Raw genomic sequence first — 15,609 nt, 5'->3', positions numbered from 1 at the left:
GATACATCTATACCGCTAGATTCGAGAGAATATATAATGAGGAGACATAGAGCAGAATCTGCAGAACATGACTTGAAGTTTTTAGTTAACGCTTCTGAGAACTCAAACAAATGTGGTGAGTGTGGCACCCCGTTTCCGACGTATTGTTCGGTAAACCTTGGGGTATTTTTGTGCGGACGTTGTGCATCAGTTCATAGGAAGATATTGGGTAGTAGAACTGATGGTGCTACTAGCATTGTGAAGTCATTGTCTCTTGAAAGGTGGTCTAAACGAGACATCCAGACGGTGGCTGATTTAGGGGGGAACAGGAGTAATCACGAGTTCTGGAACCCCAAGAATGAACCCTTTCCATTTGATGGTGATGATGATCGGTCTGCTGTTGAGATGTTCATCAGAGACAAGTATTTGAGGGGAAAGTTTAGAAACTCCCCTGTTAGAATTGAGGATTTCAACATTGAGAACGACTCAACCCAATTGAATTACACTTCTACCCGTAATAGATCGTCCTCTGGGGCTAGTAGAAGAAACAGGTCTTCCTCTACCATTGAAAGGGCGAAATCCAGGGAATCTGCCACCCCAGCACTTCCAAAGAGACCAGAAAAGAAGGTACAAGAAGCTGTGTTTGACGGAACAGGAGAGCCAAGAATCACGCCTCCAGTATCAGCCGTGAGTAGTGAACCCCGTCCTGCGGTTTTCGATGGCGTGCAACAGTACTACGATCCGGCAACCGGTCAGATTTATGTAGATCAGAACTCGTATATGGCGATGCAGCAGGCTCAGCAACTCCAGCAACCACAACAAGTTCTAGTGGCACAGAGCGCTCCGATCGAACCCCAATATACACAAGCTCCAGTCCAACCTTCGATAGACAAGAACACTCTCCTGGCTCTCTATCAAAGACCAGATTTATACACAAGTGCAGTAGAAATCAAGCCAGATAACCCCCAGTACGAACAAATAGTAAATTTACAAAGACAGCAGCAGTTGCAGCAGCAGCAGCAGCAATTGCAACAACAACAACAACTGCAATTCCAGCAGCAGCAGTTACTACAGCAGCAGCAGCAACAGCAACAGATGCAATTCCAGCCTCAACAACAATTCCAACAACAATTCTACTCCTTCCAGTGATTGAATCAGCTAGGGAGACACCCAACCTTTCTCTACGATACAAGAGAAGAGTTCTGCATTGTACGTTGTTTATATACGTGCGAGTAAGTAGTAGTATTAGTCTTCTAACAGAGTTAGATATTATGTCACATGTCAAAAGCCGTTCTATACGTTAATGCAATGCAACACACCAAAACAGCACCACCCCCTTACTATTCATAATACGTAAAACCGCTACTGACAAATAGCATTAGCTTCATACATATATAAGTCAAGTGACTAAGTAACACACTACCGTTTTGGTAACGGTGTCACAAGTCCGGGAAAGTTATCGGGACCCAATATGTGGCTTTTCCTTTTTTTATATCTTTCGTGATGCGCAATTATTTATATTACTATGACCGTCATCGCCTTTCAAGTATTTTTATATATTTTAAGTTTAAAATGACTGAATTACAAACAAGTTTGATCCTTAAAAACAAAGCGCATTATAAAAAGACGCCCCCTTCGTACAAAAACAAGCGGCGCCAAGTGATCAGGGAAATGGCAAGAGCTTGAGTATACTAAAATCATAGGGAATATAGTTGAACATGAGTTCAGAGTCCCACGGAAAAGCTGTAGCGAAAGCTATACGCTTACCTACAGAAAACTATACTGTAGAGAAGGAGATCGGGAAAGGGTCATTCGCGATTGTTTACAAAGGTGTTTCATTGAGAGATGGTAGGAACATAGCGATAAAGGCTGTTTCCAGGTCTAAGTTGAAAAATAAGAAACTCTTGGAGAACTTGGAAGTTGAAATTGCAATTTTGAAGAAGATCAAGCACCCCCATATTGTCGGTTTGATAGATTGTGAACGTACCTCGACAGACTTTTATTTGATTATGGAGTATTGTGCTCTAGGAGACTTGACCTTTTTCATAAAGAAGAGAAGAAGCTTAGTAATGAAACATCCTTTGATAAAGACTGTTTTTGACCTCTACCCGCCGCCCAGCGCAGAGCATAATGGGCTAAATAGGGTTCTAGTAGTCAACTACCTACAACAGCTTTCATCTGCTTTGAAGTTTTTACGATCTAAAAATTTGGTCCACAGAGACATCAAGCCTCAGAACCTCTTGCTTTGTACGCCACTCCAGGACTATAGCGACCCCAAAACTTTCCATGAAATGGGTTTTATTGGAATTTACAATCTTCCGGTTTTGAAGATTGCCGATTTTGGATTCGCTAGATTCTTACCAAATACATCTTTAGCAGAGACTCTATGTGGTTCCCCATTGTATATGGCACCGGAGATTCTAAACTATCAGAAATACAATGCGAAGGCGGATCTATGGTCTGTTGGGACAGTCCTATACGAAATGTGCTGTGGAAGACCACCCTTTAAAGCCTCCAACCACTTAGAGTTGTTTCAGAAGATTAAGAAGGCTAACGATGAGGTAACAGTACCATCAAATTGCTATATTGAACCGAAAATATTCAAACTAATAAAAGGATTGCTAACATTCGATCCTGAGGCTCGTATGGGTTTTAACGAGTTTTTTAATAATGAGGTAGTGACAGAAGATTTGTCTCGATACGAAGCCTCATATGAGCCCGACTTAGAGTCTAAGAGTAAAGACGTAGCCGAAAGTAATATGTTTGTCTCTGAATACCTAGTAAGGCCAGCCGCCCAAGAGAAAGCAAATGGTGGTCTACGTACAGATGAAGGTAGTGCAATGCCTGGAGCAGAGCATACATACAATAAAGAACGGGAACATTACCGCGAAAGGCAAGATTTGCAAGGCCAACAGCAACAGCAGCAACAACATCCAGATTCCCCTCCCCGTGGTTCCACGCAGGGTTATCAAAGTTCCGCTGGTCAGACTAGGATGAAAAGTTCGTACAACGACTTAATTTTAGAGAAAGAGTATGTTGTTGTCGAGAAGAAAACTGTAGAAGTTAACTCCTTAGCAGATGACTTTGCCAACAATGGACCTACGACCAATAACCAAGGTGCTCAGATTATCAAGCCGCTGAGGTATAGAACGTCATCTTCTAGCGATGGACACGGGGGTAGAAGAGCGTCCCTAGTTGAAAGAAGGCTTTCGATATCTTCGCTCAGTCCATCAAATGCCTTATCTAAAGCATTGGGGTTGGCGTCTGTAAGATTATTTGGTTATCAGCAACCTAATACACAGACCACATCTACTTCTACTCATCCAACATTGCTGAACCCTCAAATATTTCATGAGTTGACGGAAAACGCTGTCTTAAGAGCAGATCATCATCTAAATCTTTTTAATGAACAGATATCGGATTCAAATATAACGCCTTTCGTAGAATCTCTCTCTGCAAAGGCATTTGTGATGTATTCATTCGCGGAAATGAAGTTCTCTCAGATTTTACCATCACCACCTTCTTCCACAGACTACTATTCACAGTCAGACAAACGTCTAAGTAATGGAAGTTGCGCTATAGATGATGATGATGACCTGGATAGTGGTAATCCATCTTCAAATCAAACATTGACTCCAGGTGCAAATAAGGTATCGGCTGCAAATGTCGACAATTTAATACCCGCACCAGAACTGAAGAAGTTGTGTATGGAATCACTTCTCCTATATCTAAAATCTCTAACCATTCTAGCATCATCCATGAAATTAACATCGAAATGGTGGTATGAAAATGAGAGCAAGAACTGTACATTGAAACTAAATATATTGGTTCAGTGGATCAGGGATCGTTTCAACGAATGTTTGGATAAGGCTGAGTTTTTGCGTTTGAAGCTACATACGCTTAACCAATCTGAGGATCCACAAGTGTTGGATGATGAACCTACAATTTTTGTGGAGAAGTTAATATATGACCGCGCTTTAGATATTTCGAGAAATGCAGCAAGATTAGAAATGGAAGGTGGAAATTATAATACATGTGAACTTGCTTACGCAACGTCTTTGTGGATGTTAGAAATTTTGCTGGATGAACATTTGTCATCTAACGAAGTTTACGATGACGGCTATTCATCCAATATCACTTCCTTGGATGAATCGGACAAAGAGATGATCAGGAAATATGTTTCAAGTATTGCTAATAGACTCAAAGCATTAAAATCAAAAATGAGCTAAATTTTTATCCATTAATTTGGTTGGTGTTTTTTAATTTTTATATTTCGATGATATGTATAGGCGAGGTTTTTTAACTATCGAGGCACTATTTAATATACTGGATTCTATTCATAGTTTGATTGTGAGTTCTTCTCTTTTTAAGAATAAGTTTTTTTTAAAAGACTAGTTGACTACTTCTGAAGTATATATATCGAAACTTCAATTGAAAGACTAACTGTGATTAAACTTTGTATGTAATAGTATGTTAATGTTTGTTTTATTAATGCGAATAAACTTAATGCGGAATTGAAAATAAAATAAAAAAAAGATGGAATAATGAAATGTATTTGAATGCAAGAATGTCCGTGCAATCGTATTGAATATATGAAGATCATTTAGTGTTATTATTTTGGTCGATTTTTTGTTCATTTACGGTCGGTTTTAACTTTTCCTTCAGCTCCTCCAGCTGCTTTTCATTTTTTTTCTCTACTTCTTGAAGCTGCTTCTTTTTGTCTGCTATCATCCGTTCGTATTCCTTCAAACGTTTTTCACGGATTTTAGCAGATCTCTCATCTTGTAGATTCCTCTCGTATTCATCATTAATAACTTTAGACTCCTTAATGTTTTCTAAATTATCCATTTCATTCTCTGGGAAGGATTGGAAATAGTGAACAAATTCTTTTACTTCATTACTATCCGCGGTCTCAGATAATGATCTGACCATTTGGGCAAATGTCATGTCATGAAATTCTCTGAATATAGTGTCTTTGATAGGTATTATTGAAATACCCTCTTTAGAATCCCACTTCAATTGTGACATTGGTACTTTAGTATCTCTGTAGAAATATCTAGTATCCATATCGCAATTGCAGTCCAAAACATTACGGAGCAGAAGCTCATTCTCTTCATTTGATGACATTGGGCAACTTTGTTTCGCAGTCACGTACTTTTCGACTTTAATGTCATCAATGTCATCAACATCGTAGTTGGAGTTCATCATGCTAATATCGCTGACGCCTAAGTCTTCGTATACCAGGATGTCTTCCCGACTTATTAAGGTCTTCCCCGAGTGATAATCGACAAAAGATGCTTCGTTATAGACAATGGAAAAGAATGCAGATATAATTTCACTCGCAGACCATGGTGCATTTTGCTCAGTTCTTTGTTTATCCATGAATCGAATAAAGGAAATATATTGTTTTCTATTGAAGAAGCTTGTCTTACCAACAAAGAAGGATTCTGTGTCCAAGGTTATGCCATTATAATTAGAATTTTCATCTTGGAAATATTTTGAAAGCTTTACTTTCTGTGCCTTTTTGACCAGATCAATTGTAAAGTTTAAAGCCGAGAATATTCTTGAATCTAGAGTCTTTTCCATGAATGCTATTCCGACATTTGCGTACGGGTTGCTTGCAAAACGATCGAAAATATCATACCTTACTTGGCAATCAAACATAGTACCGGGGGCTACCCGTAGGAAGTAATCGTACTCAAGAACCTCATCTAATCTAAAAATGTCACTTGAGAGCAGGCGAGAAGTGCTTATGGAGCTGGGGTCGTATAATTTAGAGCACAATGAGATATCGGAGCCCTTCATATCAGGCAAGGTTCCATCGAGATATTTCAACCTCAAACGATGTAAATTTTTTAAGTAATCACACTTCTCATCTCTGTGCAATTGATACTTCTCTTTCGAAAAATGTGCTTTACCGTCTTGTTGGCTGTTCATGAACAATTGATTGTCAGTGGGAGGCGTAGTGATGTGAACAAACTTCACAACGCCCGAGGCTGCTTCTAACAAAGAATCTTTTGCCGCCTGTGATAACTCCAGTTTACCATGTTGGACAAGCACCCATGGATATTTGTATTTCCAGTTATAATTCCTTTCCACAGACTCCATAGTTCTTTTTAAAATCGGTAACTGCTGCATATCACCGAGGTAAACTAAGATACAGGCCTTATGGCGGCCTGAGACTCTGCGCTTCTTTTTGCCTATATTGTTATTATTGTTTTCGCTCTTTCTATTTTTACGCCTAATGCTAAAGGGTGATTCCATAGTACCATTTCCGGTTTTCACCGAGTCTGTTCCAAGCCTGAAGTATGCATGGGATGAAGCTAACGACTTGAAACTCACCCTAGAATTTTTCAAAGAGCCAAACGTTTTTGCAGAAGAACGTTTCCCCCAATCAGAAACCTTCTTCAGAAAAGCACGCTTGTCATAGGCAATGTTCAAACCCCCATTCAATGAGCGCAATTGAAACCTCTCAAATCTCCAACGGTAAACGTCACTGACCTTAGACTCCCGCAAAACATCTCCTTGAAAAGTTATTGGCCCAATATTACTGGCAACACTATTTTGTTCCGGCCAGAGCTTCCAAACTTTCCTAACTTCTGGCTGGTATGAGCTCAATCCATACAAAACTACCATCATTCCGAATGCTAACATTCCAAATAACACTATTTTGCGATGCATTTGCGACAGATGCCGCACATTGTCTCGCAACATTATACTGCTCCTAGAAAATATTCGAGCCTCTAGTTGCGTTTGGCCTCCCTTTGCCCTTCTTTTCTCTCTCTCTGTCTCTTCTAACTTGATCTTCCAAAGATCATCATATATCGAGAAGCTATTTAATTAAGTTACTCTTTCTCATACAGAATTCTGACATGAAACTATTTTGGGTATATAGACACCACTGGGTTTCTACTCAGATCGTTTCTGCAGGAACGGAAAAAAGAAGGCGAAAAAGAAAGGCTGAGACAAAAATAAAAACATTGGATACTGCGTTACCCGGGTTACACTGACTCTCCTCCCGAGTTACCAAAAAATTAACTCCTTTTACGGGGAAAGTTAAAAACTGGGAAAAGGAAAATACCGATCAGAAAGAGAGGAGAAAAAAAAAAAAACCATCGGTCACCAAATATGTGGTCACGTGCCTAGTATGTGTGTGTGTGTGTTTTTTTTTTTTGATTTTTTTAACGGCTTCTCTATGTCCCTCCTAAACCAGTAGAACTAATAATGTTTTCACATAAAATATAGAAATCGTCAATATCTATGAAATCTTGAATAGCGAATTCACGGTTTGGAGGATAGAAGGTGGGCAGTTTTCTGAGCGAATACAGGGTCAGAGCTTTGTAGCACCCTTCTGATTTTCAAGTTTGATCATTTGTGCCTAGTGGTTTGTTCGTAATACACGATCACACAATGTTCAAACAGTTAACGCAAATCGGGAAGAACATCACAGATGAGCTGACAAAAGGGCTGAATGAGGAACTCAATGGGATCAACTCTGAGCAGCTTGACAAGAACGGGCCCTATGCAGAACTTCCCAGTGAGATTCAGATAAAATTACGAAAGTTTGAAAAGTATGAGCAGAAGTATCCGCTATTATTGCAGGCGTACAAGAATGAGAAGTTGAAGACGGAAAAAGTGGAGCAGATCCAGAAAGTGTTGAGCGAATGCACACCTGTGTCAGATATATCTGATGTGGAGTCGTTGAAGAGCTATTTCGAGACGGTGACACAGAAGATTTCTATGCTGAACACGGAGGTGAAGCGATTGACGCTCGAGAATGGGGATTTATTGAAACAGTCTGAAAGTTCGAAGCAGCAGCTTGCTGAATCGCAGGCCGCTGTTGAGGGCTTTGAGAAAGATATAGCCAAGAAAGATGAGTTGATAGAATCCCTCAATACGGATATAAGTGCCAAGGATAAGTCTATAGACTCTTACAAGGAAGAATTGGCCACGAAGAATCAGTTGGTGGATTTATTCAAGAAGAAAATAGAAGAACTAGCTTCCCCACCAGCTTCTGCCACTGATGACGGTGCTGATTCCAACTCTAATGATAACCAAAATCAAAGTCCAGACCAACAGCAAAAGCCCGGTGCTGGTGCTGGTAAGAAGAAGAACAAGAAGAAGAAGGGTAAGAACGCAGCAGCAAACGCTAATAATGGCTCTGAAGCTGCTCCTGCTCCTGCCTCTGCTCCTGACTCATCTAATGCCACTCAAACTGCAAACGACATAACACAAGCCATCACCTTACAAGTAAAACTTGATTCCCTACAGGCAGATTACGACAAGCTAAAGGGCGAATACGAATCATTGTCCAAGAGCAACGAAGAACTGCTTGAATTGAAGCAGCTGATCAAATCTAAGGATGAGGAAATAGAAAGTGTAAGAGATATGCTCAGAGATGTCGGCAATGACCTTGTGGAAGCACAAAACCAATTGAAGGAAAGAAACGATTCGTCAGCAGAGGCCAATGACTTGAAGCTTCAACTTGAATCTCTGAGATCCAGCAATGCAAATAATTTGAAATCTTATGAACTCAAACAAAAAGAACTGGTTGCCGAAGTCGCAACTATGAAAAAGACAGAAGCATCTTTGCGCCAAACCGTTTCCCAAAAGGAAAAGATAATCGATTACCTAGAAAACCAGGTTAAGGAGTACAGTGCAAACGAAACGAAACTAAAGAGTGAAATAGATGCAAGAAAAACCGAAAACGCTACGCTTGTAAAGAAAATTGAAAACCTACAAAAGGAAACCGAAAAGTGGAGAGTGGAATCAAAAAAGAACGACGGCAACCTCGAAAACTATATAAAGGAAAATGGAAAACTAAGCGAGAGACTAGAGGTACTTCAAGAAAAATTACAAACTCTTCAAAACTTGAAATCAAACTCTAATGATCAAGTAGAGACTATTAAAAAACAATGTGAGGAACTATCGTTCAAGCTAAAGGATGCCAATAAAAAAATAATTTCATTAGAAGAAGAACTTAACGAAAACGCTAATATCTTACAAGAAAGAAACAGGGAACTAAGTACCATGAGAAAAATCTTGAAGGAACTTCAAACCGATAAGAGTAGTAGGGTAGAGGAATTGGAAGCCAAGCTTCAACTAACAATTGAAGAAAAGTCAAAGATAGAAAATGATACACAGATGGAACTAGCTCGGAAGTCTCAAGAATTGAAGCAATTGAAGCAATCTATCGATCAACTGCAGTCGACTTATCATGATGAAGTAAGCAAAAATGAACGCTATTCTGCTGAGATTGAAGAATTGAAATCGACATATGAGAGAATTAAAAGATCTAATAGTGTCAGTCAAGAAGATAGTTCTGGATTGGATTCTATGGTGAAGTCCTTAAAAGATGCTCTCTCTAAGAGTGAAAAGAAACAGAGAGAGTTATTGAATGCTAATATGGAATTAAAAGAGTTGAATAATGATTTGAATAAAAAGTTTGATAGACTATCGAAAAATTACAAGAATCTTTCCTCTCAAGTTAGCAAACCTGGTAATATCGAACCAAAATCGGCAAGAACTACTCCTCATGCTTCTCGATCGAATTCAATTATTCAAGAAAATATTCCTACACAAATTAGTACATCACAATCTGAGATAAATGAGAAGATAGCGTATATCAAGAATGTTCTACTAGGATTTTTAGAACATAAAGAACAAAGGGAACAATTATTGCCTGTGGTAGCGACATTATTGCAGTTGGATAGTAATGACGAGAAACGTTTAGTTCTCTCATTAAAGTAATCTCTCCTTATGTGTAAAATGAAGAATAAGTATGAATAAAGAAGTATTTTTTTTCTTGTATATGATATGCTACGGATAGCTTCCTATAAAACTGTGCATAAAGAGCTAGTTTTGGGTTTGCTTTTTTAAACCTTAAATTCCTTAATGTAATCGATACCACCAACACATTGAGCAGCGGTCATTTGGTCGGAACCAATAATATCATTTACCTTCATAGCAATATCGACAGTTTTCTTACTACCATCGTGCTCAAGAATCAAACCGTTGGAGGTACGTTTCCACTCAGTAACATCTTTCAAGATGGCAGATTCGGTTCTTTGAAATGGATTTGAAGCTGCCAACCAATCCAAAGTGTCGTGATCCCAAAGAACTGCTTGCATCCCAAATTGTCTTGCGATAGAACGAACTCTGTTATCAATACCACCATATGGTGGTCTCCACCACTTTGGCAAGTGGTTACCCGTTGCATTCATTGCCCATATCGACCATTCTAACTGAGCGATAATCTGCTCATTCGTAAGACTAGGCAAAAATGGATGTGACCAAGTATGAGTTCCGATCAAATGACCTCTTTCCATTACAGTATGGTAGATTTCAGGACGTTCTACCACATTCATACCTAATGTGAAGAAAGTAGTTTTATGCTGTAGCTTGTCCAAAAGTGTAAGCGTGTGAACGGAGGGACCATCATCGAATGTTTGAGACAACTTAGCACAAGAATGCACGTCGTCGTGTGCAACACACTTATGACAATCGAAAGAGCAAGATTCTCTGGGATTCTTGTTACAACGTCCCTCCTTATATGGTTCATATTTCTCAATCTTGTTAAAGTCGATAAAATCCAAAGGAATGTACGGAGGATCTGCACCCGGCCATTCAGTTAAGCCAGTGAATTGGGTAAGCCAGGCAGGGAAAGGGGTCTTTGCTTGACTCCTAGGTGATCTGCCAATGGGGAAAATACTTTGTTCACTGAGAGTAGCTTCTTTGCTAGCATCCTCAGCGGAGATACTCAGCGAGTTCGATTCTACGTCAAGCATATCAATAGCTGCGGCAGAAACTAAGACTATGGAAATCCAAATGTTAACAATCCAGCAGGTTAAAATCATTTCAGTTTCTTATCTGAGTATATATGAGTGAAGCGCACGGTAAATTTTAGGTCTTTTCGTTCTCTGAATTCAATGCTTCCTACTCTACTCAAAAAGTGACAATGTTAAACAGAGAGTATTAGTATTGTGGTAAAGTGTTATTATACACCACTATTCGGTCTTTTTATTCTCTCTTGTGTTTTTAAAACCCTTTGTGTCCTCTGTCAAAGAATTTTCCTGACACATATTCGAAGATCGACAGACCATGCCCCACTATTTTCTTTGTGTGAATACCGTGGGTCGCTTTGTCGCTTTCTGGCAATATTACTGAATCTTTTAGCTGACGCGCGTCAGTTACAGATTTACTTATTTCCGTACTTTTCTTTTTTTTTACTTTTCTCTTCCAAGCTCTACAGGCGTTGGAAAACAAGTAGTCCTCCAGATATGTTTCACGTGATTTGGAGGCCCAAATATCCTACCTAGGTATTTGGGAAATCCAGCCCGCTTTAATGGGAAGCATTTCCATTCATCCTTCTGCACCTTGTGAACAAGGAAAAAAAGACTTGAAGCGAGCTTCTCTTTATCCGCCGATCCAAATATCTAATCTCCCACGAAGTCCGAAGACCGTGCGTCATAATAATTGTTCCAAAAGTGGTTCCTATTTTACCATTTTCTTTCTTGGCTATTCTAATTGGCCCTTCTTTTTAATTCTGTGCGCATCTGATGTTTTGACATGCTTCGGAAATAATTATGTAACAAGCTCGGCCTAATCTGATCTTACTTTGTGTCAATCACAAAAGTCAGAGAAAGAAATAAAAAAAAAATACTAATAATAATGTTATGCACCAAGTCTCTTACCCGGAAATAGTGTGTTAAAATTGACTAACTGTCCGGTCAAATGGCGAAACGTGGGAAGAGCGCCTCCGTATTCCCCTGATTTTCGTTTCGTCCAGCAAACGAGCTTCCTAAAAAAAAAAAAATGAAAAAATGAAAACAATTAATGCGGGCAAACCTTAAAAAAACGTACCTCATGATTGTTGGTATCTAATCAAAGACACTGCATTAAGGTTGTTGAGTTGAGTCTCCTGATTAGTTGTTTGATTACTTTTTTGCTCAGAAAGCTCGTATAGGATGTTATTGCTAGGCTATTTATCAGGGTACTGGTATTAGCCACACTAATATCTTGCAGTTAAGGTGCGTTCCTCCTAGCGTGGGTCTGGATGAAATACAAAAAAAAGTATACGAGTATTTCGCCCGTAAGTGGTCTTTTTTGAATTAGAGCCTAGATTGGGCCCACGTTATTATGTAGAATGCACTATACTTTATTTATTTTTTTTGTCATTAGTCCACACATATCATATTACACATATTTTGGTTTTTGGTTGGACAGGCTTATCAACAAAACGTGTATATAAGGAGAGAGCTCATCACCCCTAGTGATGACAGATCCCTGAACGTTCTGGTTACCTTGATTTTATAATCTTGTTTTATTCAGTCATGTAGAATACCGTAACAATACACTTAAACAGCTTTTCCAGAGTCATTTAAGCATTAATAGTATTTACTAAGCAAGAGAACCCACAATACAACTTTAAATCAATATACAATGTTTACCAATTCCATCAAGATGTTGAACACCACTGCCAAGTGTTACATCCCAAAGAAGCCTATCAAATCAACCACATTCCCAAAGCAATTACACACAATGGAGCAAACCCAATACAGAGCCCAGAATCATGCTACAGCATACTCTTATGCATTATACTTGAAGTCCGATGTAAAGGACCAAAGACCAACAGTTATCAGTTCAGACTCTGATGAAGTGTCTACTGTTGCCGACCATGTCAGAGTGTAACCAAATAATGCATCCATCGCCAGATGTGGTTGTTTTATTGTTGTATATCACCTGCTTTCGTTAGAACGACATTGGACGTTGTCTTTTTCCGTTCTTTTCGCTGTCATATCCGGTATCTAATGTTCCCAACTCGCTTCAATCATTTTTGTTCTCAGCTGGTTTCTGAGTATGATGTGTACTGAACTGACACCTACTTCCCCTAAAAATTTTTTGATATCATCCTGAGCATGTTAATGAACGGACATTATTGTATTGTTTTGGTTTTTTTGTTTTTTGCCAAACAAGAGAAGCAGAATTTGCTTCGGACTATGAGGAGCTGAAAGGGCGAGAAGCAGTCCCCTCCCCACAACCCAGTTTATACTACCTACAATCGTTTTAGAATATATGATACTCTTTTCTGTTGAAATTTTTTACCTTTCTTTCCATATAAGTACTTAATAGTTTTCGTATCATCGTTTTATCCATCTTGATTCGTTTAATCTTTAATAGAATTTAAAGGGTCTTATGGGTATATGATGAATTTCTAAACTGAAGAGTTTAGTTCATGACTTTATCGTACCACACTCCGTCAATATTACTTCCCCTCAAGGTATAGTTCAATTTCGCCTCAAATCTTGAAGGATCTTCCATTAAAGTCTTTGCTGCATCTTGATTTAAAGGGTCCTTTCCATTTGGTTCATGGAACAAAAATAATAATCCAATGACAATGCTTTGTAAATCTAATGCTGGTGTCCAGTCTTCTCTTAGCAGGTTCAAACACACATTACCGTCAATATCGATGTTTGGATGGTATATTCTTTGCATGCATTTCACAACTGGTGGCTCCATTGGGTAGGTATCTTTCACAAAAAGATTAAAGTAGTACGTACCACCAGCATAATATCCAATATCCGGCTTAAGAGATAAGTTAACTCTCATAGGAGTCTCATTCAAGTGAGTGGTATATTCTAAAATCTCTTTCGGTAGGTCAATATTATCCAAATCCTTCTGTAGTCTTAACAAAGCAGGCTTTGCTGCATGAGATGGATGCTCAGAATTCCCTTTCACTCCTGCTTCTTCTTGGGCCTTGGCTTTTGCCTTGGCTTCTGCTAATGCCCTTAGCTTAAGCATTGTATCCTGTTTATATCGCTTTGGTTATTCCTTGAATGCCTTATTCACAAGATCTCTATTCTATATCTACTTGTCTCTTTATATGTATTGTGCATAAATATATGCATTAATTTATTACTCGATGGATGGCCTCTCATCTTAAATTGTATTTTTCATATTTTAAAATTTAAAGAAAGCTTTCAGTGTTATATTTCAAAAGGTTACAAAATAAGATGAATAGAAAAAAATTATAAAGCAGCCTCTTCATCTTCAGTATGCTGCTATGGTGTGTCAGATGATGCCACACGCGAGTACCGAGGAAAGTGATCACGTCAATATTCAAAGTAAAGCTACAAAACTTATTCTCGTCTTCCAGTGAATGAAGGAAACATGCGTAGATGCCTATAAAAAAATAAAATAAAATAGCCACACATAAATACCTGTACTATTTTACAAAGATAAACTGCTAGACGTCATCAACTGATCAATTGCGTAATAAACTCTGATTTACATGTTTATGAAATGAACGTGCCGGAACTACCTGGTTTTACGTATGATCCAGTAAAGAAAAGATACTTTAAAACACAATCTCATCAAAGATCAAGCCAAGCCAAGCCGGAACTTCCAGCTGGACTAAATAAATCTGTGGCAAGACAAGAATACCTCAAATGCATTGACGACCTAATAAGGAATAGAACTCCAGAAAATATCGAGTGGTTTGAATTTCAAAATAAGCAACCCCAGCTAACGACATCGTATTTTTTGCCAACTTTCATCTCACAGCAAGGTACGGGTGATATTCAAATTGGGAAGGTTGATCGTTCAATTATTCTTAATGATTCAAACTTTAGACTATTTGAGCTGTGTATCGATGCCTCCGATGATTCATTTAAGGTTAAATTCGATAGGGACTCTTCTTCGCACGAATCTGTGGTATTTTTCAAAATAACGGCAGAAGTAACGATCAGCATAAACAGATTTAATGACTTTAATTTCAATACAAGATCAATAATAGCTGGCGGGAAGTTAAAACTTCCGGAAATAATAGATATTTCATCATACCAAAGTAAGCAAAAGACTTATTTAACTTTTCTATCCTCTCAAGGCTTTCAATGGATATATTACGACGGTAATCATCAACAATCTTCAACAGAGTGGAGAATACAAAAAAAGTATGGCGATGCAATATGTTGTCTGATGATTAATACACAAACGATACTTGTTGGATTCAGGAACGGTACTATACTTAGAGTTGAAACTGATCCAAAAAGTAAGAGTTCAAAAGTCGAAAAGTTTCTAAAACTTGATGGTCCAATTATCTCTATCAATAATATCGAAGGTATAGATAGAAAGACAGATTTACTTGTTTCAGTAGGGAAGCACCCATTCCAGCAAATATTACGGATAAACCACGAAAGATTAATAATTTCTGAGTTCCAAAGCAGGTTTTCAAACTTGTCCAAGAATAAAGAATTATTAAAGACTGTAAAAATTGAAGATCTTCATTGCGTCATTTACGGTAAACGATTGGAATCTGAATTTGACGTATTCTTATTGAATTCCACAAATTTTAAATTTCCTGCCAACCTTAATTGGGACTGGCCTCTCAAAAAAGATGGTATACTAGATATCTTAGTCACAAACAATGATGAATACGTCCTATTCCCTTTGGAAAGTGATACTATCAGGAAACGGTCCATCGCAAATGTCAAGTTTCATCCTTACCACAACTATAGACTCAACTCAATTAAGATTTTCATACTCTCAAGAGATGAGAATTATTCCCTTACTCTATCCGAATATATACTATAGTTGCATATACTCTTAAAGAGCAGCCTTATCGAAGGATTT

General features: G+C 38.4%; 7 protein-coding genes across 7 annotated transcripts; 4 read left to right on the top strand and 3 right to left on the bottom strand.

Moving 5' to 3' along the window:
- Positions 1–1,697: 1,697 nt before the first annotated feature.
- Positions 1,698–4,208, top strand: ATG1 (serine/threonine protein kinase ATG1; the record flags this gene model as incomplete). The annotated part of the gene is made up of 1 exon (XM_022818824.1): positions 1,698–4,208. The coding sequence occupies one exon, from the start codon at positions 1,698–1,700 to the stop codon at positions 4,206–4,208; it is 2,511 nt and encodes an 836-aa protein (XP_022675452.1).
- A 370-nt stretch (positions 4,209–4,578) lies between these two features.
- Positions 4,579–6,693, bottom strand: KLMA_30320 (glycolipid 2-alpha-mannosyltransferase domain-containing protein; the record flags this gene model as incomplete). Its single annotated transcript, XM_022818823.1, has 1 exon — positions 4,579–6,693. One exon carries the CDS (start codon positions 6,691–6,693, stop codon positions 4,579–4,581), a length of 2,115 nt encoding a protein of 704 aa, XP_022675451.1.
- A 696-nt stretch (positions 6,694–7,389) lies between these two features.
- On the top strand, positions 7,390–9,729 carry IMH1 (Imh1p; the record flags this gene model as incomplete). The annotated part of the gene is made up of 1 exon (XM_022818822.1): positions 7,390–9,729. The coding sequence occupies one exon, from the start codon at positions 7,390–7,392 to the stop codon at positions 9,727–9,729; it is 2,340 nt and encodes a 779-aa protein (XP_022675450.1).
- A 125-nt stretch (positions 9,730–9,854) lies between these two features.
- Positions 9,855–10,835, bottom strand: CDA2 (chitin deacetylase 2; the record flags this gene model as incomplete). The annotated part of the gene is made up of 1 exon (XM_022818821.1): positions 9,855–10,835. The coding sequence occupies one exon, from the start codon at positions 10,833–10,835 to the stop codon at positions 9,855–9,857; it is 981 nt and encodes a 326-aa protein (XP_022675449.1).
- Positions 10,836–12,420: 1,585 nt separating this feature from the next.
- DPA10 (Dpa10p) lies at positions 12,421–12,669 on the top strand (the record flags this gene model as incomplete). The annotated part of the gene is made up of 1 exon (XM_022818820.1): positions 12,421–12,669. One exon carries the CDS (start codon positions 12,421–12,423, stop codon positions 12,667–12,669), a length of 249 nt encoding a protein of 82 aa, XP_022675448.1.
- Positions 12,670–13,206: 537 nt separating this feature from the next.
- On the bottom strand, positions 13,207–13,779 carry UBC12 (NEDD8-conjugating protein UBC12; the record flags this gene model as incomplete). Its single annotated transcript, XM_022818819.1, has 1 exon — positions 13,207–13,779. The coding sequence occupies one exon, from the start codon at positions 13,777–13,779 to the stop codon at positions 13,207–13,209; it is 573 nt and encodes a 190-aa protein (XP_022675447.1).
- A 501-nt stretch (positions 13,780–14,280) lies between these two features.
- Positions 14,281–15,570, top strand: KLMA_30315 (uncharacterized protein; the record flags this gene model as incomplete). The annotated part of the gene is made up of 1 exon (XM_022818817.1): positions 14,281–15,570. The coding sequence occupies one exon, from the start codon at positions 14,281–14,283 to the stop codon at positions 15,568–15,570; it is 1,290 nt and encodes a 429-aa protein (XP_022675446.1).
- Positions 15,571–15,609: the final 39 nt, after the last annotated feature.

The sequence above is a fragment of the Kluyveromyces marxianus genome, chromosome 3 (genome assembly GCF_001417885.1).
Source record: "Kluyveromyces marxianus DMKU3-1042 DNA, complete genome, chromosome 3".
NCBI classification, from domain to species: domain Eukaryota; kingdom Fungi; phylum Ascomycota; class Saccharomycetes; order Saccharomycetales; family Saccharomycetaceae; genus Kluyveromyces; species Kluyveromyces marxianus.
Note: the sequence above shows the minus strand (reverse complement) of the source record. Positions and strands in the feature narration are given on the sequence as shown.